The following is a 26,587-nucleotide window of genomic DNA, read 5'->3' on the forward strand; positions in this document are numbered from 1 at the left end:
CTCACCGTCATGTTTTCCCATGTCCAGGCCTCTTCAACCGGTTTGAAGACCTCTCAGTCTGGTCTGGGCAGCAGCACCTCAACCGTCAACTCCAATGACTCTCCCGCCAGCCGGCAGGCCGCCGCCAAACTGGCGTTACGGAAACAGTTGGAGAAAACCCTCCTTGAGATCCCACCACCCAAACCTCCAGCACCAGAGCTCAATTTCCTGCCCTCGGCAGCCAATAATGAGTTCATCTACCTGGTGGGGCTGGAGATGGTGGTGCAGAACCTGCTAGACACACTGGCTAAAAGTGGGTACAGCCGAGAAAAGCACATGCATGAGCTGTGAAACCATAACCATGCTAATGTCACTTCTTTTCTTTCCAGGTAAGCAGCCGCAGACTGAATCTGCATCAACCCTGGCACCCAAAGAGCCTTTTAAGTGTTCCCAGTGCCAGACAGACTTCACCTCTCGCTGGAGGCAGGAGAAAAGCAACGGCTCCATCCTGTGTGAGCACTGCATGAGCTCCAACCAGAAGAAGGTGCTGAAGGCCGAGCACACCAGCCGTCTGAAGGCCGCATTCGTCAAAGCCCTGCAGCAGGAGCAAGAGATCGAGCAGCGCATCCTGCAGCAGGCCGCCTCCTCGCCCGTCTCCAAGACCACCACCACCTCATCTTCGTCGTCCTCATCCTCGCCGGTGATTAAATCCGAACACGTGCTGGTGTCTCCGCAGTACAAGCAGGTGCGCACGTCGCTGCCCCAGCAGACCAACAGGGTGACGTCGGCCGGTCGCTACCACACCATCACCACTAAGCAGGTAATGGCCGCTCCTAGCTCGGCTGGTGTGTGTCCATAACACAGCTTTTTTTTCTGATTTTTAACGTATTTTTTCCCCTCTCAGACTCCAGGCCAGCTGTCCCGCAGCATACAGCAGGCGGTGAGCGCGGGCGCACGCGGGGTGAGCCACAGCTTCTCCACGTCCTCTCAGCTCCAGAACGCCGTCACGGCCGCCGCGCTGGTTAGCAGGCCAGGTAAGCATGCCGTGAGGGCGGGGGAAAAGGGCTCCAGCAGCAGCAGCAGCAACACCAATACCTGGAGGAAACAGAACAGCGGCACCACAGGTAGATGATGCCTACTTAAAAAAAAAAAAAAGTGTCTGCCCCTTCCTGTCTCCTCTTTTCCTGTATCCTTTTCCTGTATCTGCACACCTTTTTTGGTGTACAGTAGCTGATTGATACTACAAAGGGCACACATACAAAAATGGGCCAAAAGTGGCCGTTAACACGCATGCATACACAAAAATCCAATGTATTTTATTTTGTATATACAGTAGTCAACATTTTAAAGTGGAATCATCAAATTTATACATGAATTTTGAACAATACCCTTTCTTGTCTTAGGACAACTTTGATGAACTTTAAGGCGTGTGTCCATCAAAGCGTTTTTCCACACGCCTGGCTTATGTTTTCAATTGTTTTCAATGGGAGCGCCGCGTTTTTTTTTCACGTTGAAGCGCCGAGCGCCCAGCATTTTTTTACTGGTCGCTGGGAGTTGAAAAATGTTCAACTTCAGATAAAACGCAGCGCTCATCACTGTCACTTTTTACCCAGCTGTCCAATCACAGTGGAGGAGGGGCGGGACTAATACCACACCGACCAACTGTCACAACTTTCAACTGCTGCGGATATTCTGTATCATAGCAACGAAACGTCTCAACGGAAAAAACACTGCGCTGCCAAAACGCTCTCAAGCGCCTAAAGCATGGCGTCTTTAGCAGAGCGTCTAGCGTTTTCAGCTGGCTAAAAACGCTTTGGTGTACACACGGCCTAAACGTTGATGTGTGTGTTCTCAGACCTGCCATCCCATACGCATTTTGTGTAGTGGATACGCATTTTGACCTCAAAGTATGCTGGTTAGATTTGTCACTTTAAAGCTACACTGTGTAACTCTTTTAGTTTATTCTTAGCTAAAAACACTTAGTTCTTTCAAAAATATATGTGCTCATTAATGTATATTTACTTCGTTCAAGTAATAAAGTATTCTCGTGAGTGTTTAATATGCCATTGAAAATACATACAGGTAAGGGGTTCTAATGTCGTCGCCATGTTGCCCCTCCATCTTGAAAGTACATTAGTCAAAGAGGGACATACCCGTTAATTCAAGATTCGCCTTTCACGTTTGAGTTAACACTTATGGGCGAAGCCATGTTAATCTTGAACTACATTGGCCACCGTAGGAGTTAAAACTAAATCGTAAGTGAGAGGAACAGAAACTAAAATTCACTGGATGGTCATATACCTTTTCACCGCTAGATGGGGTAAAAATCACACAGTGTAGCTTTAAATTACGCGAAAACCTGGTGACGCATCTGTGCACGCGTGGCCCTCAAATTAAGCAACACCAAAATAAGCGGAGTTCGACCAATCACAGCGCTGAGTTCATTCCCAAAAAAGCAAGCGGGATGATTTACAGATGCTTATGGCCTATCATTAAAAAGAGACTGAAAATCGACAGCAAAAAAATTTGACATGACAAAATCGATTTTTTCATTTTTTATTTTGATGAATGGAATAGTACAGAATTTTAACAATTATCATACTTTTAATAAATAAATAAATGTCCTCTTATCAATTTTATTGTATTTTATTTAGTTGTTTTACATTTTTTGGTATGTAAAAAATAGAAAATTTGAAGTGGTCAAATCTGTTAGCATAATAACTATTGATCATTACAGTTCTGTATTATTTGATTATTCAAAAATATGTCATGACATCCTTTCAACTCTGCATGGCCAAGTAAACATCTTTTTATCACTAACTGCAACCCTGTTACCATCGTAACTAATCAGTTCTTAAAAATCTATGATTTTTCAATTAATCAAAAACCACCATATGACATCCTTTGGTACGTTTTGATTATTCAAAAACCGTTTGTCATCTTTTTTTAACGATAGACAAGTAAATGTCTCTTCTCTTTTTAACCACTTTATCTTACATTTATTAAATGTGTAAGAAGTGGACAATCTTAAAATGTCAACCCTGTTACCATCACAACTGTCGATTTATTAAAGGTCAGTATTATCGAATGAATTAAACTCATATGGCATCATTGTGGATGCGTACATTTTTCCTTTCTGTGCCTTTTCTTGCGTTATTAGGTATGTTAAACAAAAAATCTTAAATGCCTCAACCCTGTTACCATGAATTTTGCATAGTAAACAATTGATTATTGAAAAAAATGGGTATTGGGAAAAATAGCAGCAGTTGTTTGTCTAATAAACAACTTGTAGTGTCATGACCTTTAACATGGGGCTAGTAATTGCTAGGTAAATATCAAACTGTCAACACCGTTACCTCACAACCCTGTTTTGAAAGGCAAAGCTAGTCATTAACAGTCTTCAAACAGTCTTTGTTCAAAAAAATCTTGTAGATATGTAATTGGTCATCCTTTTGAAATGAATGACCATTAACCACTTCACACTCTCCCCCGACAGGTGTCACCATGGCTTATGTCAACCCCAGTCTGTCCGTGCACAGGACTACGTCTCCGGTGGACCGTCAGCGAGAGTACCTCTTGGACATGATCCCTTCCCGCTCCATTTCCCAAACGGCAAACACATGGAAGTAGTGCCCTGATTAAATCCCCCTAAATTTTCACACAATTATAGTCCTGTCTTGTTGGACATCTGGTCGGTTATCAGTATCAGACAACCAGCCCTTAAGCAATAATACAATTAAAAAATGATTATATTTTCTGTCTACTTCTCCTGTGTTCCGAGACCCTCAGTTGTACAGTCTAAGGTAAGACCCCATAGGCCAACAAGTGTCCCAGAGAAGAACTGTACCGGGAATCATAGATCAAGGAGACGCAAGGACCTTTTCTACAGGCCTTTGTATCCATCTACTGAATTTCTCCATTACCCAATGGGCTTTAGTGATCTAATACACATCCATGGTGGTGATATCACCCACAACTCTCAATTTACGGCCCTCCTGGTGGAGAAATTCCTCCATTATGTGAATCTAAAGCCCTCCGTTCAGCATTTTCAGAGACATACTTACCAGGAAGTGGAGGACACGGGACCGGAGAGATCCTGCGTGACGCCACGGATTGACCTTTTTGTGGACCATCTACATGCTATCCAATCACTTCGGCTACGATTGCCCCGCAGCGTCTCATGAACAGATATGAAAGTGTATGTTTGTGTATTTGATGTCAATACATTGCTTTTTTTTGTTTTGTTTTGTTTTTAGCTTCACTGTGGACTCATTCCACCCTTTTCAAAATGGCCTTTTTTAAAGGCTACAAGTTTAAGGAATTGTTATACTGTTGAGGTGGTTATACATCTGCTGGTGTAGTGTGTGTGTGTGTGTGTTTTTAAATACTTTGGGTTGTTTCTTTTTTCTTTTTCTTTGTAAGCTTCTAAAAGACATTTAACCAAGAGTTGTGCATCAGGGATGGTTACAGAGATGGACGTAACTAACAAAAAGCAGCAGCCACAACAGGACTACTACTTCTAGACCTTCATGTTTGTGCGATTTGTTAATCAGACGAGTCTGACGGTAGCTCATTTTTCTTTTTCTTACAGGAACAATTGATATATTACGTTACACTTATATGTTACCGTTGTGATGTGCTCCCCCTTAGGCTTTCTTGTAACGGCATCTAGGTAATATTTGGATGTTGTGTTATTTATAAATGTCACTTTAGATGAAGGAAATCCTGTTAGCTCCTTCCCAAATAGCTTCAAAGGGTTGTGAATTTAAGATTGGACTGTATTTAGGGTGTATAAATGATTTTTTTTTTTTTTTTTTGTTTGTCTTAAGCACAATTCGTTTGTGTCCCGTCTACCATTTTAGATCCTGTTGGAAGTCGTACCGCTTAAGTCACGGCTTTATCTTTCCTTAAAGGAAATGTTTGGGTTGAAAGCATTTCTGCTTATTGAATGTAGCACACAATCTTAGCTAAATGAAACTGAGTCCTACCTGTCAGGTGGTGGTCATGTTATTTTTACCATCTCTTATTTTCCTTTCATCCGATTTGGTTTGCTAGCAGTACGCTCTGTATTTTAGCAGTTATGTATATTATATACTACAGCTCGGGTTCTTAGTCATCGCAGTACAACAAACACATCAAGTAAGGTCTGCTTCCGTCGATTCATCGTTTTCTTTTCTCGGAATGATCCGTTCAGTGATCTCGAATGCCTGTGTAGTGTTTCGGTCACAAAAGCCGACTGTTGTTCTGACTACTGCCTGCTGCTGACAACTAACACCATTCCATTTCCCCCGGGAAGCTGCCATTGGGTAGCATCTCTTTTATGAATTGTTTAAAAAACCCCACAAAAAACGTCTTTTTTTTCATCTGTTTCTGCTCTATCAGCTAATAATTATAATAAAAACTAATTTTAACCAGTTTCATCTGTTGCGTGGGTGTATTTTGAGTTTTTTTTCCTATGTATAATCAAATTTGAATTAATTTAATGAACTTTCGAGTGTTTGAGGAGCAATGTGAACTCTTTTAGTCAGGGCGCACTGTAAAAATTAATATGACTGAATGTTAAATCGAATCAATAAAATTGAGGTAACAGATTACAATCAATATTATTAATAAAATTTAACAAGTTATAATTGAGTGATTATAAACCAAATTAATTACTTAAAAGTTAACCATTTAAAATGAGTAGAATTCATAACATGTTAAATCTAATTTTAACATATTACAATCAATATTGTTAATTAAAAATTAGAATTGAGTAAAAATTAACCAAATGAATTACTTAAATATAATTATGTTAAAACACAACCAACACCATCAGATCACCTTATCTATTTGTTCATCACCTGGCTGTTATAATTCACATATAACAGGCAAATAACATCTAAAGTTAATGATTTAAGGGTCCAGAGCCCAACTAAAACGCACACTGATCACCACAATGGTGACTTAAAAATGACGGTTTTCTCCTTCAGTGATTCTGCTTGTTATCATCAGGTGTCTTCAATGATGGCAATAAAAAAAGAGTTCTTAATTCATCTTTGACGTCAGGCTGTTTTTCCGATATTTTTGTTTAAAAAATGTGTAAATTAACATTCAGTCGTATTCATTTTTACAGGTAATTTACATCAAATTACCTAAATTGGCAATGGCCAATTTAGGTAATTTGATATGAATGAAAGAGCTATAAGGAATATAGATGCGAGTTTAAAAGGAATAAAATTTGCAATTAATTACTAATGTACCAAACTGATTGCTGTTATGTTCAAGTAGAGTGGAAAAGTAAAATTTTTAAATAAATTTTAATTGCTTTAACCATACAAAATTATAGTAGCCAATTGATATTTTTTTAAGCATTTAAATTGTTGTATAAATGTAATTTTATATCTACAATTAAATGGAATAAGATTGCATGTATGAATAAATAGTGTAAAATAGGTTTCGTCAATTTTGCGTAATGTCAATTGTGATCATTATATTGTCATTTGGCCACCTTGCTTTCTAGATATCTCTCTAGATCTTCATGGGCCATTAAAAGACGCGCATCGGTCACCCACCTTTCTTATTAGACCAAATTTATGAGTTTCTCCATTGCTTGAGGATATTCAGCCTCCGACTGTTCTCCCAAAACAATAAAACTGATAATTTTCCTCAATCATGATCAATGTTCATGAAATTCAGAGATTATGACACTCTTATCGAAACACTCTGTGACTCTTTTTCTGCAATTGCACACATTGTTTTATTAGCTCTTGTTCTTCAGCCTGGTCCCATCTGCAGCCACTGATGTTCTGCCACCTGATGAATGGTTGGACGTGTGGAAGGATCAAACTGGAGCAGAGTACGGATGAAGACCCGGCATGGTTCCTCAACAGCAGCGTCATCCGGAAAATCCAGAGACTTCCGCTGAAGACGGTGAAGTCTTCTCACATTGGTGTCATCGAAAGGCATCTCTCCAGTCACCATGGTGTATAGAATCACCCCGAGGCTCCATACGTCATACTTCTTTGGGTCATACGGCGCTCCCGCGATGACTTCCGGTGGAGTATAGGCTGCAGAACCGCAGAAGGTGTGACTGAGCTCTGATGGGTCTTGAACGCTGCGGGCGAAACCAAAGTCCGTAATCTTTACTTGTTCTTCGGCTGTCAACAGTATGTTCTCGCATTTCAGGTCCCGATGGACGATGTCCATCTGGTGGAGGTAGTTGACAGCACTGACCATCTGAGAGAACAAGGTTTTGCTTTGGTCTTCTGGGATGCGAATAACTTCACATATCTTCTGAAGGAGATCTTTTGCAGCAGCTTCCATCACGATGCAGAGTCGCTTACCGGCCACCTCGATGGCTTCGTACATTTGGACAATGTGGTCGTGCTGCACTTGTCTTAAAACTGCCAGTTCCCTCGGGAGAAACTTTTGGACGAAATCCTCGGGCGCCTTTACGCGGTCCACGATTTTGATGGCCACATTACAGTTGTGCTTCTGAGAGGTGGCGAGCTTGACTTTGGAAAAACTGCCTTCACCCAGCGTGGAGATGCACTTGTAGCCCAAGCCTTTCAAAATGTTATTAATAGCCATCGTTGTATGTCTCACCAGAGTTTAGACACCTTGGATTGAGTTTGGATTATGTTCCTCACCTTTGCTGCAAAGTGTCTTTTAACAGGCATTGGCATTTGAATAGAATTCTATTCTGTGATGTCATAATGGAACACCACATGGTGTCTGACTGTTGGACACATGCTGTTAAGAAACAGTAATTTAGCCCTCTGATTTTTATCTTTACTCAATTAAATCCCAATTAATGCCTGATAGTTTTGTATTTGCTTTTTTTTCTTCTTAAACTTGACTGACTGTTGAGAACTCCATGATCATTAAAAAAAAGGGAAAAAAGAGAAGTTTTTGTCCATTGTTGTCTGTTGTCAATATTGCCAAAAGTCAAACACAGCAACCTTTGAATTGTTTTGGTTTGTTGGCCCAGCTCCAAAAAATTAAATAAAATAATAATATAATAATAATACTAATAATACATTTTTTTTTTTTATAGAAAAGTGTTTTCATCCAGACCAATTATGGATGGCAGCGTCCGAATTTCTGACTAAAAATTAAAGGTAACAACTTTTTATCTCTGACTTAATATCGCATATTTGTAAATTTCTTCTCATCTATTAATATCTCACAATCTGACTCAACGTTAGCCTATAAATACTAATTCACACTGACGTTTTTATTTTTCACTATTGAGGCGGGAACAGGCTTCCACACACAATGGAGGACTCCTCGCGCCACCAAAATTCAATAATTCCTAATGATTCTACAACCATAATTTTAAAGATTTGCAAAGAGAGACCAGAGTTGAATAATCGAGAAGATAACATGTTTTGGGAACCGTTTGTTTCACGGAAACGTCCATAATTCACTTACCAACAATACAGTTTGTTCAGCCTCGACGTAGCCTATTATTTTGACGCCCTAACGTACTTTACGCTTATGGTGAGTGATTAGTCAAATTAGTCATTAAGTTCATTTCAATTGTACATTTACAAATTCGTCTCAAATTCGAGCAAATTTTACAGTGTTTATTTCTTATAGGAGAACTTTGTGCTTGTCTGCAATGACACGAGACCCCCTCTAAACGGCAGTGTGGCGCTAACTGCAGCCATCTCCATTAATCCAGGTTTGTTGTTTCCATTAATTATAACACACACATTATTAAAAACATGGCATACTGCTCATGTTAAATGTAAACAAACTAACCAATACACATTTATAATAAGATTAAGTACTTTAAAATGCAACCTTGTTTTGTTTATATGTTAGTAACATCATAATTTATATGAGTTAGTCTTATATTGTTCTCTAAAAGCATTCTTGAATATAAATACTCCAATGCATGAATATATGCATGACATGACCAGTAGTATTTCATTGATAATGTGCCAAAACAGAACAGTGTTTGAACTGAAATAGACATATTAACACTCTCCGGACTGAGGATGCTACATCTGAAAGGGATGTGGTTTATGCTTGACTGAGCTTTCCAGCATCAGGGGTGCTCAGCCAATCAGACGGCACTCCCGGTGTCTCCCTGCCTCTTAATTGGCTGACACTTCCAGCAAGAGTAGCTGATCTACGCATGGAGCCTGGGTTTATCAGGCAGCAGACAGAAGCAGGGCACACAGTCGGAAAAGAGAGAGCAATAACGGGGTGATTGTTGCCAGAGATAAGTGCTACTGAATCAATCAAGATGAACCACAGCTCCAACGAGAAAGACCCTGAGACCATAGAGCCACTGCGTTATCTCAGGTATGCTGTATTTTTTTATTTTATTTTTTGTATTAAGCATCACAATGTGACCAAATTAAACATTGATCCTTTTAAGGCAGATTTGTGTTGAAATGCATCACAATAGGGAGCCTGTTAAGGGTGAGTAGCTAAACATTTGCACCATCTTTTCAGTCTGACTTTTTGGTAAATGTATTTTGTGACACAGAAGGACGGTAATATCCCCCACTGTCTAAAGAAAATGCATCTAACTTAATTTCCTCCCAGCTTTCCTGTTTAGAAAAATAAGGCACACTGATTATGATCACTGTGCTTTAATAACCTGGAAACGTGGCTTTGGACAAACAGGTGGAAGGAACAACACACTTCAGCTCTCCCTACAGCAGCTTGTTGGTGATTTAGGCATGTTGGGAAAGGTGATGTGACATTTTAGCTGCTGGACGTTGTGATGGCAACATCATGGCCAACGATTTGCTCTTTAAACAAGCAGGGGGTCGCCTGTTCCCTGATATGAGTGAAATATGGCATGTGTCAGAGAGCTTTCTAAAGCATTATCAGTATATAAAAGTGTCTAATTCAGTCCAACATCTGACAGATTGCCTCATATTCATGGGAGATTTAGATTTAGCAGATGCTGCTGAGTGTGACTGGAGAATACGAGACATGGAAGTGACAGAGAACAAATGGTGTTTTCGATCAGAAATCTGAGCGGCACTAGGTTTGTTTTCCATACTGGGCTTTCTTGGAAAGAGAGGCCCTTGAAGCTCTTCACACCAGCCCACGACGTTTAAATACGCTGGTCGACAAGAGACGAGGCAAATTATGCACTTTAAGGGAGGATGGAATAATAGGATTTAAGGATTCGAGGTTTAACGGCGTGAATTCTGGGGAGATTAATGTTCCTGCTGTAACTTAAAACCCTCATAGCGTGTTGGTTTTGCGTGGTAAATACGCAGTGTGAACGCAAACAATTGGCTATTCTATTATTAGTCATTTCAAATCAAGTCAAAGCAGATTGATTTGTGGATTCACAATGTGTATCCTGGGATTAAAGTGTGTTAATGGCCCCTGCATCCTTTTATTGATGTCAGGTATTGACGCCGAAACCAAGACGGACAACATTGGGTCACAAAAAGTTGGATGTTTGAGTCGCTTTGCTAGTTGATGGCCATTCAAATGTAGCCATGTATTGAAATATTACAGTGTCCACCTTAATTGTTCATGGTGGAAGTAAGCCATTTTCTTGTGATTGTGCGAGACTTCTGATTCATTAGCTGCTATAGGTGAAAAATTAAGTTAAGTAAAATTAAGTTAAGTAATTGTTAATAAATAAAATAAACTGCTTATGACATCAAGCAGCATAATGTGCTGTTTTGTACAGCTTATATTAGACATTTTCAAGTTACAAATGGCCACGCCCACTTTTACGTAAAAGTAAGCTGGATAAATCGCTACAATTTTGTAGTTATTTTTCAGTCGTTACCTCAAAAAACATGGCACATTTCAAGGCTCCTACGTTTGAGATGAAATGCTAATGGCTAGTTTTCCTCACATAGGCCTAGTATATGTTGAACTTTATACTTTATTTAGGATTGCACACCTTTTTGTCCCAACGGTTGCATCACATGAAGAAAAATGTTTTTGTAACTGGATAGGAGTTAACACCCTATTCTATCTGATAGGTGTCCACCCTGTTGTCGTTCTCCACAGCTATGAGCAGCTCTGTTTCTTCTTCTTTTTTTTGCCAGGCACTGTTTTTCTTTTATAGACCTAGACTCTAAGTGCAATAACGGAGCAGTCTGCATGATTTGTGGTTTGTTACCAGGCAATATAATACTTCTAATGGAGGCCCCCATTAAAGTTAGATTATGGCGAGGCGAGGTCTCGATTTACTCAGTTTGTCAAGAGCGAAACAGAGGCGTGTGTGCTTTTAGTCCTCCTGTATTGATGTTTAATAAGCCACTGACTTACAAGATCATGGAGCTGTGGACACCATCTGTCTCTTCAGCTTTGATGCTAGAAATGGTTTGATGCGCCATCAATCCAGATCTATCAAACATGGTCTAGCAAGACTCAAACTCAAACAAATTTTTAGTGTAATCACTGGGCCAAAAATACTCTTAAATTTGCTAGATGAATAATACAATTGAAACTAAGGCTGATTGAGGCTAAAATTTCACAGAACTAATAAGAGTAGTATGATAGTATGCTTTTTCGAATTCAAACTATAGGCGTGTTCAACTTGTGGCACTTTGCAGTCCATGTCAGTTGGAAATTTTGTCAAACTTTGATCAGCGGCTCAGCTTATCTCTTATTGGACAGATTTTTGTTGACAACGATGACATTTCATGTTTGTTCAGACACCTTCAATTCTGTTATCTCTCACAAATCATTTTTTTAAAAATAAAAATCTCTTTTTGTGTAATCTTAATGTTTCTGCATTTAAAAAATGTTAAAAATATAGGCTAGACTTAAATAATTATTTAAAATTGAGTTTAAATAAAAAATGCTTATCTTGTATAGGCATAATCTATACCAAACTAAGCAGCATATACCGTAGCTTTTCGATAACAGTGTTTCTTGGTGTTAAATTCAAATGTCTGCAAATATTACATCTAATCCACTTAATCCACTGAGGTCCGCGAGCCGGGACTCAAACTCGAGCACAACGGCGCTTTACTCTAATCCTCTTGAAAAAAACAAACAACAGGCAAGTGTCTCTATGGGAAACTGCATGTTTTGACTTTATATTTCTGCCGTGTTGCGCCAGGTAGCCCCGCCCACAATGAAATACAGCTTATCTGGTGCTTCTAATTTCTTGTTTCCTTTCCTCGCCTCTTGTCCTCGTGTCTCAGCTCCACCCCCTTAGAATGTGAGGGAAGGATACGCCGTGTGCATCCTCGCTCATGACTCTTCCTCGTCGTTGCCTCCTTACGGTCCAATTAGAGAATTGAGATGCCCTTCAAGATGGCTGAGTTCGATTGGTCTCCGGGTCACGGGCCGGAAAGAAATGAGGAAGCATCAATTCGATTATTGGGAAGCACCCCTCGCACCTCACGTGCTGTCGTAAATTTCCTACTTTCCTCTTCATGTCCAATTTTTAACTAGGAGAGGGCATAAACATCGAACGTGGATGAGGAATGGCTGGGAGTGTATTATCAAGTATTATTCGACAAATCCAAAGTGAAAAACATAATCAAAAAGGCAGTCTGATGAAGCATCATGAAAGTCATAAAAACACAAGGTATGTTCCTAAATGTACGCTTTTCTACGCTGCAAATGGAGATAACTGTTTTGATTGGCGTTTTTGCTACGAAATACGAAAACAAATTTGTTTTAATGGAATAATGTGCTCCATGACTATAATTAAAGATAAAATTATTCATAATTGCTAATATCTCTGAGAACAGAGTTAAATAGAGACATGTTTTATTGTTAGGGCACTAAAAGGACAGAATTGAAGATAAAGTGCTTCTTTTTCTCTTATGGGAGAAGGATTTTAACGTTCGTTTTATTTTAACCACTTTTGATTATCCATCCGAGAGCTTGCCCACCAGAGTCAGCTCATATAGAAACTCATTTATTGAGCCATAAAGAGGGGAGATTAAAGTTTATATCACAGGCAAAATAACTGGCTACAGTAAAACACCACCACTTCAGTATTCAAATCTGCTTTCATTGTTAGCTTGGTAAATCAAATCTAGTTAAAACAAAAATAGTTTATCATATGCTAACCAGGTCCAGATCTCTCCATATCACACCAATTTAGTGATTACAGAGGTTGACTTTTCTCAAATGTCTATTCTTCAATCAAGGGGTTGAAGGAGGTTGACAGTGTTTCTTTTTCTCCCTTTGATGTGTATAATGAGTGTCATCACTACTTGTGCTTGTGGTTGGGGCTGTGAATGTGTTGGATAAGATTGACAGTGCTTCGTTTTTCTCCCCCTGATGTGTTTAATGAGTGTCTTCACTGCCAAGCTGCTACGTAATGAAGTGCCTCTATTTCTGATAGACTAGGTGAGATGTAGGAGATGGGGGAGGTGGGATTGTTTATAAGAAAGCACCTTCCTCCATGCAGGCACAGTGTCCTCAAGAAAACTTGATTTAGATCCCCTTGAATAATTGTCCTCCATTTTTGTCTTTTTCTCTGATTCACACAGCTATTGTTTATTCAGCAAGTCAAGTTAGAAATGAAAAGAATAATTTTTGCTTTAAATGGTGCTTTTCCACTGCATGGTATGGTACGGTTCGGTACGGCACACTTTGGTGCTTTTCCACTGCATGGGACCGTACGGTACGGCTCGACTCGGTATGGCTGACTTGTGGCGCTTTTCCACTGCATGGTACGGACCTTGTCTGTTGAGCTTCCGGTACTAAATGTGTCGTGAAACATTGCAGATCACTGATTGGTCAGACAGAATCGTCAGTATCAGCGTCATTGTATTTGCGACCAATAGACATCGACACGAGAAACCAAACCCGCTAGATTTAAATAGCCAGTAACAGCCACCGCTGTTATCGATCAGTCTATTATCCCACCCACTTTAAAGTCCCCGTGAACCGGAAGTTGCAAACGACTTTTCTCCAGTGTTGTGACGTATTTCCGAGAGAAACGGAATACTAAATGAGGCAAAATAGTGGGCGTGGCTTTTTTTTCCCAACTAGCACCTGATTGGATCTAGAAAAATGGGTGTTTCATTCTGAAATGGAGGATGACGCAAGTTTACACACGCTGTCAATCAATGCTCGCTCGGCGCTCGCAAACACACAGCAGCTGTCAGTTGGGGGGGGTGTGGTTATGGATGTGAAGGAGACACCCAAACCGTAAAGCCGTCATCGGGGAAGGTCCTCCAATGCAGAGGGGAGGGGCATTTTCAAAATTTGATTAAAGATTACGAAGCCAAAACATTTTTTTGTGTGGATTGACTTGCATGTATGAATTGTTCACCACAAAACGATCAATTTAGGCAAACAAAGTAAGTATGGTCAATTTTGATTTCATGGGGACTTTAAAGCGAGCTAAAGCGAACCGAGCCGTGCTGTGTCAAGCCGAGTAGTACCACGCAGTGGAAAAGCGCCAATAAAGTTCAAAGGTCTGCCCTAGAATACTCTACATTTCTTGATGTAATTGAAGTTCATGTTTTACTCAGAAAAACGTCAGATTAGGGAAGCAAAACGCGAAAAAAAAAAAGAAATTTTGTGTGGAGTCCTTTTCCTTTGTTCCACCTCCCCTAAAATCTCGCCCACATTCCAGCATGGTGGAATATGAGTACTAGGACGCATCAGATGTGATGTGATGTATAATCAGTGAGGCTAGACGCATGTAGTGGGGAACCATCAACTGTTAAAAAGTGTCAATAGGAGCTGTTTTCACGAGCACATGGTACAATTTCCATTAGCAGAGAACAGCTGCGAGTCGGGGACTGATATATGGCCAAGTCACCATAGAAACAGTGGGACTGCAACATATTCCTATGAAGTCCATGCATGTATTTGACAGCATGGCAGTTTCTATGAGAATGAGGAATGAAAAGGGACCAGTTGACCAGCCACGGACTGAGGGAAATGTGGATATTCTCTTATCAACTGTATCAATTATGTTTTGGAATTCCGTCAGACAGAACGATGTCCCGCAGCCTCGTCCAGATTAAACATCCGGAATGTTCTGCTCCAGATCAAGTTCTTTGTCAATTTTGACGGATGTGGACGGCCAACGTTTTAGCAGTTTTCCGCTGCCATGCCTGTCTTAAATTGTCCCTTTTTGTTTTGCCAGAGACAGCGTAATTGGGTTCACTCTCTCGCTCGGTTGGGCTTATTACAAAGCCATTATGGTCTGGCAAAAGCTGACAGTCTAGAAACCAGGAGTTATAATTTGGCCCATGTCTCTCTTTGCTCCGTGAATATAGGCTACTTGGTTTACAGCCCTCAAATGTAGTTTGTGTTGTAATACTTATTCTACATTTATTACTTACATTTAATATGTAGCTGTGGGTCATTTTTGGGAGAAGGTGCTGGGTCAGTAAATTTCAGGTTTTTGACCATGTATTTGGAGGATGATGTTGTCCTGATGGCTTCATTTGGCTGTGACTTTCAGCGTTTACTTTGGTGGTTAACTGCAAGGAGAGGGAATGAGGATCAGCACCTCCAAATCCGAGACCATGGTCCTCAGCCGGAAAGCAGTGGGTTCCCATAGGGAGTGAGTTGCTTCTCTTTTAGTAGAAGAGTTGAAGTACCTCGGTCCTCTACGTCTTGTTTAGGTCGGAGCATGGGATCGACAAGTGGATCAGTGTAGCGGCAACAGTAATGCTAAAAAGTAAATGGAAATGCCGTCATGGTTAAGAGAGAGCTAAGGCTGGGAACACACTTGAAGAGTTTAAGCAACCCCCAATCATTTGGGGGGGGGGGTGGCCCGATTCAAGGCTTCTCGCAATCGACTTTATGACCAAAAAATCATCAATTGTGTGTTGTCATTATGATTATTTTACTGCTCCTGATAGCGTTGGAGCCAGCACGATGCCAAATCGTAAATATCAAACATATACTATTTGCGACTCTTAATCGAGCCAGTGAGATCGAGCAAGCTTCACCAATCGGATGTTACCTGCTTCTATAGCTGAAACTTTGCAGCCACAAACAGCCGTCGCAAGGGCTGTGCGAACTATGCAACCGCACAGGGCCTCGTGCCACAAGGGGGCCTCGCAACCCTCCTGCCTAAGCGGGTTTTTCAAAGGGCTGTAATCTCTCAGTCGATTTATTGGTCGATACGTTCTGAATTTCATCGGGTGGAAAGCACTAATTGCTAACGGGGGTGTTTTCAGAGCATCTGACCCCCCTTGTTTACGCTTTTTTGGATTAGCATTTCAACTTTGCATTTCAAATTTGCACAGGGCCTCACACCCCACCTACGACAGCACTGGCCACAAACATGCCTCGAAAGAATTGTACATTGAGAAAGATCACCCATATTCGTTTTTTCTCTTTGTTTTTCTTCCCGTAAAACAAAACTCACGCCACGAGATCCAGTTGATGACATCGAAATGGAGGACCCATTTGTTTTTCTTCTCAAGTCACGTTTGATCTCACGAGTCTACGTTTGATCTCATCTCACTGTGCAAATGTTACTACAATCGACAGGTGTGTGTATTCTCTCGGTCCGGACGAATATGTGCATTCGGAGGATTATAATGCTAAAAATAGGTGGAAACTGCCCTTATGTCTAAGGCTTTCAGACAGTATGAGATGTGAAGCATCAAATCAAATCACATTTTATTTATAAAGCACATTTAAAATCAACCTTGGTTGGCTAAAGTGCTGTACATGAAAGAAAATAGAAAAGGGAAAAATGGATAGAAAAATAAAATAAAAATACGCAGTAGAATTACAAAGAATTGAAAGCACAAGAGAAATCATGATTTAAGCATGGATTTAAATTCAGCTAATGTAGATGATCTGATATTTCTATTATTAACTCGTGCTTACTTCACTCAAGTAGGTCGACTGGCCAGATACAGAGAAACTGGTAGCCAGGCAACAGACAAGTGACCAATCCCGAGTGGCGACGTCACTACACGCATTTTACCATCACAGAGAATTCCGTACCGAGAACGGAACTGGAACCGTTCCTTACCGTTCTTAGAACCAGTCGGTCTGGCGGTGGAAAAGCGACTATTGGTGTTACTTCAGAGAAATCGAAATACCAGTTGCTATTTTTTTTGGCATATCTTAAGTAGTACCTTCAATCTCCAATACTCTGCATTTTTGACAAGAACAGACCATTCCCATTATGAATATATTAACAAATCATGTTGTACGTATTTACCATTGAAATGAAAACAGTTCATGTGAAAAAATTGAAGTGCTGTTGGGTTAACTCATGTCTTGTTGTTATAGTAGGCCTTTAAATGACAAACAAAAAGGCTCTTAGAGGAGAAATCACTGACCTTTACCAGGCGTTTAAATCTCATCAACTGCATTTTTTTATGTGAATCAGCCCAAAGGCATGCTTGCTGTCTTGTGATCTGAATGACCGTGACCAAGGGTGAGAGGGGACTTGCTCTCGACGCCGCCAGCGGTCTCTGTTGATTAGCGCTCTTGCTAATCACAGTCAACAATCAACATGTGGCGGCCCTCGGCAGCCCTGGTGTCAGGAAAAATATATTTATATGACCATGCTGGAGGTCTAGAAAATGTAATTTATCTGTTCATCGCTCCTGACTTGAGCACTCAGAAGCATGTAACGTCACATTTTGGTTGTAGCAAGCCACACTTAAAAGTAAGACGTAAAAACTAATGCAATCGACAGTTGTGGAGGTAGCCTAAAAAAAAAAAAAACGTTAATATAAGAGTTTTGCTAAAAAAAACTAAATTGAACAGCAGCTACGTACTGAGAAAAAAATACATTCAGTCTAATTTGCAACATTTTCGTTTTGTATTTTTATTTTTTAATGACAATCGTTTCGCAAAGCGTTTTTACAACATAGTTGCACTATGTGGGCTGGGCATGCTGTCAGCAACTTACAAGACCAGAGATGCAAGGTGTTTACGATATAATAATATCCATTTCTGTTTAATTACAACATTTTTGGTAGAGGAATCTTGGCAGCTGGCTTGCTTATGCTTCCCGCACAACACATTTTCCATGATGAGTCTCCTCAGTGATGTTCCAGCAATGGGAAAAAAACACTGTAGCGGGGATTTGCCAGCCCTGGAAACCCATTTTTAACTAATCTCTGTGAAAAATTCCAGTTTTAGGCGATAATAGACTCTGCATGAGCCAGTAGATATATGTCCTGTTTTCTCTTTATTAGAGCCCTCTGAAAAAACCCCCGGCAATAAACAAGGTTGGCAGCAGCACTTTAGTATCTCATAAAAGTGACAAAATGCCTCACTCCATCTTTGGGATATTGAGATACTTTAATGTTTATTGCTTGGCACAGTTTATTGAGACACAAAATTTGTTTGTTTGAACACAAAATCATGGAGAACATCATCTTTCCATGAAATACATGTTTTGGTTTGGTTTGTAGCCTACTTTAGTTTTAGTTTTTGGGCTTTGTTTGATAGGAAAGCACAAAGTAAATTTGACATTTCGGTGCACAGATCTTCTTAGAAGCAAATTTATTAGAGGTGCAACAATTTGACTAACGTTTCGATGTACAACTACATCTTCATCAGAGTACTTAAAACCAGAGTACTTAAATTTTTTTTTATTTTTTATTTTTTAATGATTATTTGAGTGTGGCACCTTGGTTTTGATGAGTGCGTCCTGGGCGAGTCACGCCCCCTTTACGTACAATCACACCTGTTGATGATCCTTATTAAGGGCTTCATTACTCACTTTCTCCAAGTACTCTGATGAAGATGTAGTTGTACATCGAAACGTTAATCAAATTGTTGCACCTCTAATAAATTTGCTTCTAAGAAGATCTGTGCACCGGAGTTTCTCCCGTTCTGTTTGATCTTGTCCTGCCCTGGTTGCACCGGATCGTTTTGGCATTTTTCAGAAGCGCAGTAAGCCTCCCCTTTTTTTTAAATTTGACATTTCTGTGTAATAATGTTATCATGGGCATCTGAAAGAAAAATAACATTCTCTTTCTTTCTTTTATTCATTCCTTGTCAGTCTCCTACTGATAGCATCACTCCTCAGTTTTAGTCATATCCTTTCTATTTTGCCTGGGAGATTTTGCTTTACTGTTCGTAGGATTTGATTTTCTTGCCAATTACTATGCATGTCTTTTTCCTTCTTGGTTAGAGGTCTAGAGGTGTTTTTCCTTACCGTAATATTTTGGAAAGTTTTTAGCTGCAGCTTTTGGTTCATTTGAAATGCTTCGAGGGAAAAAAGATTTGTAATTGTCGGTGCTATTCTTATATCCAAACTCTCTGTATTAATCTTAATTAGTCTTATAAACACTTAATTCAAGATATTAGTGGTTAGCAGTGTTATTTTAGTCTTATTTATAGGTTTTATTTATATATTTTCAGTTTTCATTTTAATTTAGTATTTTTCATTTCTATTTATCTTTATTGCATGATTTATATCAGTTTTAGTCATTTCAGTACTTCAACTTTAACTTTTTCATCTAATATTTATATTTTATTTTATTAAATCTTTGTTTCAAAAAGGATTTTAGCTTAGGTTGGCTTTATTATCAGTTATTGACTAATTTAAATATGAAGAGTTCAGATGCAAAAGCCTCTAAATGCCATTTGAAATTTTCTTCTTTAATGATAATTTTTATCAAACTTGTATATTTAAGTTCAGTAATTTCACTTAAATGGCAATTATAATTACCTATTAATTGTTATTTAAGTGAAATTACTGAACTTAAATATACAAGTTTGATAAAAAATCATCATTAAAGAAGAAAATTTCAAATGGCATTTAGAGGCTTTTGCATCTGAACTCTTCATATGTTTCTCATAAACTTGAAACTTAAAAGTCAGCACGGCATAATTTGTATTATTATAAAATATAATTTTATATTAGATGTTTTTATTCCAGAATGCTTCTGTCCTCCATCTCCATCTTTTGAAAGCCAGATTTGTGAGTAAACATGCTCAGGTTAACTGTCTGCTTAGTTTTATTATATTCAAGTTGTGAAGGAAGTGTTTTGTCCATTTAAAATGACATGCCGGTAATTTATTCAATCTCATATTGACTTCAACTGAATGTCCTCCCTTGAATGGGCTTCTAGTAACAGCGCTGTTTTAATCTCCATTAAAGATGTCTATAAAAGTTATGAATTGGACTCCGGGCACACGATGCAATCAGATGATGGAATATGAATGCAAGCTTGTTTTCCTTTGAGATGCTCTCAACAGGGGAACGTCAGAATGCCAGAGATGAGGAACAAAGCTTTTATTCAGCACGGCTTGATAGCATATTTGTTTCCTGTATGAAAGACATCTGAATAGGTATAGAAGCTATTAAACCGTCTAAACTAAGATGTTTTATCGCATTTTTCTTAATAGAAATTCGAATTGCGAACGTCTGAGCACACGTTCTCCATGTGCCATATGGCCGTCTCTACATAACAAAGCTGGAGTGTTATATTGACAGTTGTCAACATGACTTATTTTCAGGATAAATTGTGATTCTCGGTTCAGCCAGATGAGGACATGCCGAGGACCCCTGCCTAAATACTCTGGCATAGTCTCAATGTTGTTTATGGGCGTCCTGAGCAAGAGAGCGCTGAGCTGGATGAAAAGGATGAGGAGAGAACAAGGATAGGTCAGTAGAGAGAGAATCTCAGAGGATGCACTCTCATTGGCTCGTGTTGACAGGTCATGTAAGGACTGGAGCGACACTATTGGTCAGGATGATTGAACAAATTGTTGATCCTTACTCCAGTGAGTAACATTTTCACAGGTTAAGAGACACTTTGTCAGTGTGTAAAACACGTGGGGAGTTTATTAACAAGTGTACCCAAATAAAAATTTTAAACAAATAGAAAAAAAAACATGTCCAGGTCCTAATTTATTTCTCCCCAAAATCTTTTAGGGCTTAAAAGGATTTTTTTAAGGTAACACTTTATTTTAATGTGTCCTTGTTACACATGACATGTTCCTACATGCATTTACAATAGTAATATAAATTAGGCATAGTTACATGCTACTTACCCTAACTCAAACCCTAATATATCCTATGTAGCTAATTAATATTATTATTAAGGTATAATTACACTGTAACACACTTTAAAATAAAGTATAACTAATAGTATATACTTTATATTTTGCTCAAATTCTAATCATTTACGTTTTTTGTGCTTTGTGAATTTATTATCGTGTCAATTTAGCATTTCATTTCAGAAAAAATAACTCAAAAATGAGCATGGTACCCGATATCGCTTCCATCATGGATTGCAAATAAGACGACAGAGGCAGCAGAATCGGCGAAATGTTGGTGTAAACAAAATCATCTTATGTTCATATATTGTCCAATACATACAAAACATTATTTATAGGCTGTTTTATTGACGTCCTTCCGTAATTGGAACACCGATTAAGCGATTACACAAGACATGATATGGATTTCTTTATGAAAAATATCTTCTTGTGGATTTTGTGGTGAAATGTGTGATGGACTTGTTTTCGTGACATTCATATCATATTAAATGGCTTGGCTACTTGACATCTTTGGAAGTTTTGCATTGTGATGACACTTGTTGTTTGAGCGAGCCCGGTGAAAGAGCATATTAGTATCACTACATAAATAGCACTGCATTGGCAGATTGGGGTCAGATATAATACATTGCCTTACCTAGCTTGTCATGTATCTGAGTTTTCCTTGAGGAAACACTTGAGGTCTGTGCGAAAATGCAGAAGCTGCTTCTGCTGTCCTTTATTTATGCTCAATAGTCCAATCAGAGCTCTGTGTTCCAGTTTATTTTTTAATGAAATTATAAACATCCCCTGAGAATATGAAAGACAGCGTGCTAATGAAAATATATCGCGGTATTATTTAGGCCGAATTTGTGCTGTTTCCTGCCCTAAAACTATACCGAGCAATGTAATCTAACACATCTTGTACGAGATTGCGAAAATCATAAGATATCATCATGATGCAACTTGCTTTCTACGAAAAAAATCCCAACATTTTTTGTATTGGATAAAGTTTGGGTGGTACATCATAGTCATACGTTTTTTCTCCATACGATTTCTTACCATTAAGCCATATCGTACGAATTTAGGGATGCACGATATATCGGCCAGCAAATCGGTATCGGCCGATACATGTTCATTTTTAATGTTATCGTTATCGGCCTGGTAAGAAAATTTGGCCGATATATTAAAGCCGATAAATAATGTATTATTCCCTTCAGCTGAGACACTTGTTGAGAACTGTTTATGTTTTTGAATTTCTTGAAATATGATTGAAATCTCTTCAAAAAATTTAAATCTGGTTCGGGACAACATGTGCAACGCAAATCTGTCATATCGGCTATACAACACTATAATGAGAACATCATTATAATTGTGCGCTTGGGATATGGATTTAATTGTGAGACTTTTGTTTTTGTAATCAGGCTCTCAAAATTAGATACAAATTTGGATTTAAGTTTATCTGCCGATATATCGGTTATCGGCTTTTTAAATATAAAGAATTATCGGTTATCGGCCAAAATTTTCATATCGGTGCATCCCTATATGAATTATAACTATTTATAGCGCATGCTCCAAATCATCACTTCATGCATATTCACGCAACTTCACTTCTTATTGCTCTCATGGTGCGAACACCAGAAGAAGTAAAGCGTGAAACAAATTCATATTCAAAGCATATTCGTCCTTAGATGCCAAAAGTTAACACTTAAACCCTGAAATTGTACTGATCCCACCATTAATTCATGCATAATGACTCATCATACATCCTGGATTAATCCAGATGGCAGTCAGAGTTGTTTTATCACCCTTAATTAAGCCTGTTAAATTACACTTGAATGCTTATAGAAAATAACCACAGGGCATTTTATTCAACCATATCTACAGTATGGCCAAACGCAGCTGTTACTAACGCTTGAATATTCACTTTCTTCATTTGCCTGGTTTGCTGTCGAACCCTGGTTTTAATTGGGCCTGAAGGAATGTACCTGCGCTATTTTCAGTCTCTTTTTCTTATCTACATCCTTCAACCTGTCTGCTGGCATCGTCGGTTCGGTGACCTGACTTGCTCTGTTACCATGGTTTCCTCCACTTGCACAGTCTCCTGTGGTCCTCTCGATATATATCTAGCTGGGCACAGTTACTTGAGACACAGCCAACTGGCACAGGCCATAATTACATAAGCACATGACCATCGAAAAAAGTTCCACTTTGATGTAATGCTGTTGAAGGGAACGAATGGATTCAAGCCCTAAATTGTGGTTGCTAATTACATTTCGTGGTTTCTCCATCTTTGGCAAACCAAACTGCTGCTCAGTGTTTCAGTGTCTGGTCTGCTTGAACTAAACGGCCTGTGTTAAAAAGTAACATCCCTCAATGGAGCATTTATTATGATGCAAGATCGTATTTTACAGCGGGTGGACGTGACCACAGGGTCTTTGAGTCGATCCCTCCAAATGAAGATCTCCTGTTATCGCTCCCTTGGTGCCAAACGCAGTTCATCAAAATCAAGCTTCCGTGTCACCAAAACGGGCACCCGGCCCAGAGCTGACTAGCCGCGGAACAGGCCCGTTCCTGAAGAGGTTCATGCGCTGCATGCTCTCCAACAGATTCCCAGAGCTCCAAAAATGGAACAGTTGATGTATTATTGTCATTTTGAAGGGGAAGTTGAACCGCCTCAGCAATGGGTTTCAAAATCGAGTTAACAAGCCAATCTGAAGTGTTGTGGAGACGAGTTTATCGGTCAGCGATATAAGACTTGATACGATGCCCATGACCCGTTTATCGATTTTTCTCCGAGTAATGGCCGAAACATGATCCATTCGGGGCATTATAGTGTAGCTCCTTGTTTTTATGCCTTCAGAAAAAAATAAAAACTGATTTACGCTCAAATGTAGCCGGCTGTTGTTTACCGGTTCATCTGGCCAGATGAAAGTCATTGCGCAGTGAGATGGCCAGCTGGGTTGAGGCCTGAATGCATTTTCAGGGGTGCCTGGATCCCTTTACACCTAAATGGACAGTTGAAATGCATAATGAGGGAGGGATTTTGGGCCAAACATTTGGTCGTTGACCTAAGGCGGAGGTGAATATTCAATAATGCAAAAGTGGGGAGGATGATACCAATATGGGTATCATCATTACTAGGGTTGGGTATCAATTGAATTTGAACGATTCTGATTCCGATTGCGATTCCTTGTTTCGATTCCGGTTCCTAACGATTCTCGATTCCGATTCTTTTAAGAGGCAGGGTCAAAAAAGTTTAGCTAACCTTGCTAACCAACGGCCTTTCTGAAGGAAATAATCCTTTCTGAAGGAAATACTCCTTCTGTAAAAATACTCCTTTTGTCACAAATTTTGCATTTTGCCAAGATTTCGTTATTTTTAGAAAAGTGAAGCCACACTTTGGATCGCCGACGTAAGGTAATCATGTTTGACTCACGTGGTTATGCCAACACTTCCGGTAGACGCTTCTTCATTGGTGTTGTTCAGCGGTTTCTTCTTCCACTCAGCGGACTGTGAATATCGAAACTAGGAATCGAAATTTTAACTTTTGAACGATTCCGGGAAAAACGAAAAGTTAGTCTCGGTTCCAATCGATACTCGATTCTCGATACCCAACCCTAATCATTACATATCATAACATTCTCCAGCATTATGGGACATTAGTCCTGTCATTTCTGTCAAATCCTTGTCTCTTTGGCCTTCCTGTCACCAGATGTTTATTGTGTCTCCACTGCTACCATAAATCTCGCACTGGGGATCTGAAAATGCTCAACCCGCACCACTCACATGCACCAAGCCAAGATGATGATGCTCTTCTGGACCTATTGTAACCACTTGCTCATCCCAAACAATAGTCTGGTTTCCATTACAGATTTGCGCAAAACTTTCGCTATATTTTCTAAATGTAATTTTAACGTCTATTGCGAAATGATGGCATTTCCATTAACCAATGTTATGCGAATTAATGTAATTTTTTTCTCTCACGGTAAGTCATTTAAAAAATCGTGGCGACGGATGTTGTTAGTTTCACGTATATTCCAGCTACCGCACTAGCCATTATTTTTAATTGAAGAAGACGTAGGCGAGTTATCCAAGCATTAATGGCAATGAAAGACCCTTGGGAGTGCCACGACGAATGAGATTTTTATGGGTGTTTCTCCCTCATATCTGCTTTGAGGTCTTGATAAATTGTGGCATTTATTTGTTGTTTAGAATTTAGATCCAGTATTCCAATAATTCTTTTGTCTTTGAGTTTAATAAAGAACTCTGTCTCGTCTTCTGTCCAAACATACCGAAGCAATTTTTAATCAACTGTTACGTACGCCAGGTGGCCTGTAAATGTGAAAAAAATTGTGCGAATATACATTTTTCGAATTGCCTGACAAACCAACTCATGGCATGCAACCGTAAACATTTTTTATGACATATGGAAGTTTTTCGCAAAATTGACGTTTTTCCATTGTGCGCATTTTAAATTCGTAATTTCAGTTTGGGCAATTTGAAGGGTAATACAGCTAGCTAGTGATATGAATGATAAAACGTCTTAAGCAGTTACAATTCTTAACAGTGACAATTAAGTGAAAACCTAAACTCCTGAAACAACATTATGATGAGATGTAATGTCAACACACTTTCAATGCAATTTGTAACTGTTTTATGCTTTTGCGAATTGTGGCTAATTTGTATGAATTAGTAAATTTGATACCTGTTTATCTGTTTATGCTCCACTGATGGCTAGATTTATTCATTTTTTCAAAATATCGTACATTTCCATATGAATCACAACATTAGTACGAAATCACAACCTCGTTAGTTTATCCTTGTCCGTGTTTTAATGCATTACTATGGAAAGAGCGTGTTCACGACACATCCTGACCAGAACGTTCCTTAAGCTCATTTGTGCATTCATGCTATATTGTGCAGATACAAGTTCACTGTAGGAAATTATAAGATCAATAAGTTACTCATTAAAATTAGCTAAATGAATTTTCAACTTTTTCAACTAATTTAAGTCAGTTTAATGTAACTTAAGTTGAAATTACTTTAGCATCCAAGTTGATTGTACTTAAATTTAAGGCAGCAACTTTTTTACAGTGATTACTTTTATATTGTCTGTATATCTCATATTTATTTGATTTGGGTGAGCTTGAGTGAGTTAATTAACCCGCTAGCCAAGTGCTTCAGTTTAACATTTCATTCATTGTTTAGATTCAACGTTATTTATAAGTGGATGCTATAAGGGTTCGATTTTTGATCTTAAAAACATTGTTAGCGCATTTCTCAGTCAACATCTTGCGGTGTTGCTTTTTCAAATTTTTTGACAGTGTGTCGTAATTATAGTGTTAAATGATCGTCATGATTTATTTTTCTTTTCAGTATTACTGGCGAACATTTACATTCTTTGACAATTAAAACTGAAATTGTAGATGCGCAATTCACAGTTGAGCTGTTAACGCATGTTATGGTAAAATGCTGATCTATTACACTGCTGTTGTATTTTGCTTTGTACTGTTTGTACTTGAAATGTGTTTGGAAAGGTCAGGGGTTGGTGTAAGGGCAGAGATGAATAGAGGAAGTGTGACTAAAATATGATGTGTTTATGACGACTGGATAAATGGAAGGCAACCATGGAACAATGTGAAGAGCAGACTGTATGTTCCAGCGTTTGTTTATCTCTTTAATACGTCGTTCATCGAACATGGATAGGCTCAGGAAAGACATACCTCTT

General features: G+C 39.1%; 3 protein-coding genes across 7 annotated transcripts in view; 2 read left to right on the top strand and 1 right to left on the bottom strand.

Moving 5' to 3' along the window:
- Nucleotides 1-5,395, top strand: part of gatad2ab (GATA zinc finger domain containing 2Ab) — a 31,428-nt gene extending 26,033 nt beyond the window's left edge. For 4 of the 5 annotated variants that reach the window (XM_039682299.2, XM_039682301.2, XM_039682304.2 and 1 more), the window contains 4 exons: nt 28-292; nt 369-799; nt 884-1,103; nt 3,476-5,395. In XM_039682299.2, the coding sequence (XP_039538233.2) occupies nt 28-292; nt 369-799; nt 884-1,103; nt 3,476-3,609 (1,050 nt within the window). In that variant the 3' untranslated portion in view covers nt 3,610-5,395. The remainder of the gene's footprint in view (nt 1-27; nt 293-368; nt 800-883; nt 1,104-3,475) is intronic. The other variant, XM_039682300.2, reaches the window with a different exon arrangement.
- Nucleotides 5,396-6,693: 1,298 nt separating this feature from the next.
- tssk6 (testis-specific serine kinase 6) lies at nt 6,694-7,617 on the bottom strand. Its single transcript, XM_039682935.2, has one exon. It carries the CDS (start codon nt 7,549-7,551, stop codon nt 6,736-6,738), a length of 816 nt encoding a protein of 271 aa, XP_039538869.2. The 5' UTR covers nt 7,552-7,617; the 3' UTR covers nt 6,694-6,735.
- A 1,481-nt stretch (nt 7,618-9,098) lies between these two features.
- Nucleotides 9,099-26,587, top strand: part of yjefn3 (YjeF N-terminal domain containing 3) — a 36,911-nt gene continuing 19,422 nt past the window's right edge. Inside the window, exon 1 of the mRNA XM_039682121.2 lies at nt 9,099-9,276. Within this exon, the coding sequence (XP_039538055.1) occupies nt 9,218-9,276 (59 nt within the window). The 5' untranslated portion in view covers nt 9,099-9,217. The remainder of the gene's footprint in view (nt 9,277-26,587) is intronic.

The sequence above is a fragment of the Pimephales promelas genome, chromosome 2 (genome assembly GCF_988280905.1).
Source record: "Pimephales promelas chromosome 2, fPimPro1.hap1.1, whole genome shotgun sequence".
NCBI lineage: Eukaryota > Metazoa > Chordata > Actinopteri > Cypriniformes > Leuciscidae > Pimephales > Pimephales promelas.

Bases quoted from the DNA above. Each gene is read 5' to 3' on its own strand.
- tssk6 (XM_039682935.2), bottom strand. From the start codon at position 7,551: ATGGCTATTAATAACATTTTGAAAGGCTTGGGCTACAAGTGCATCTCC.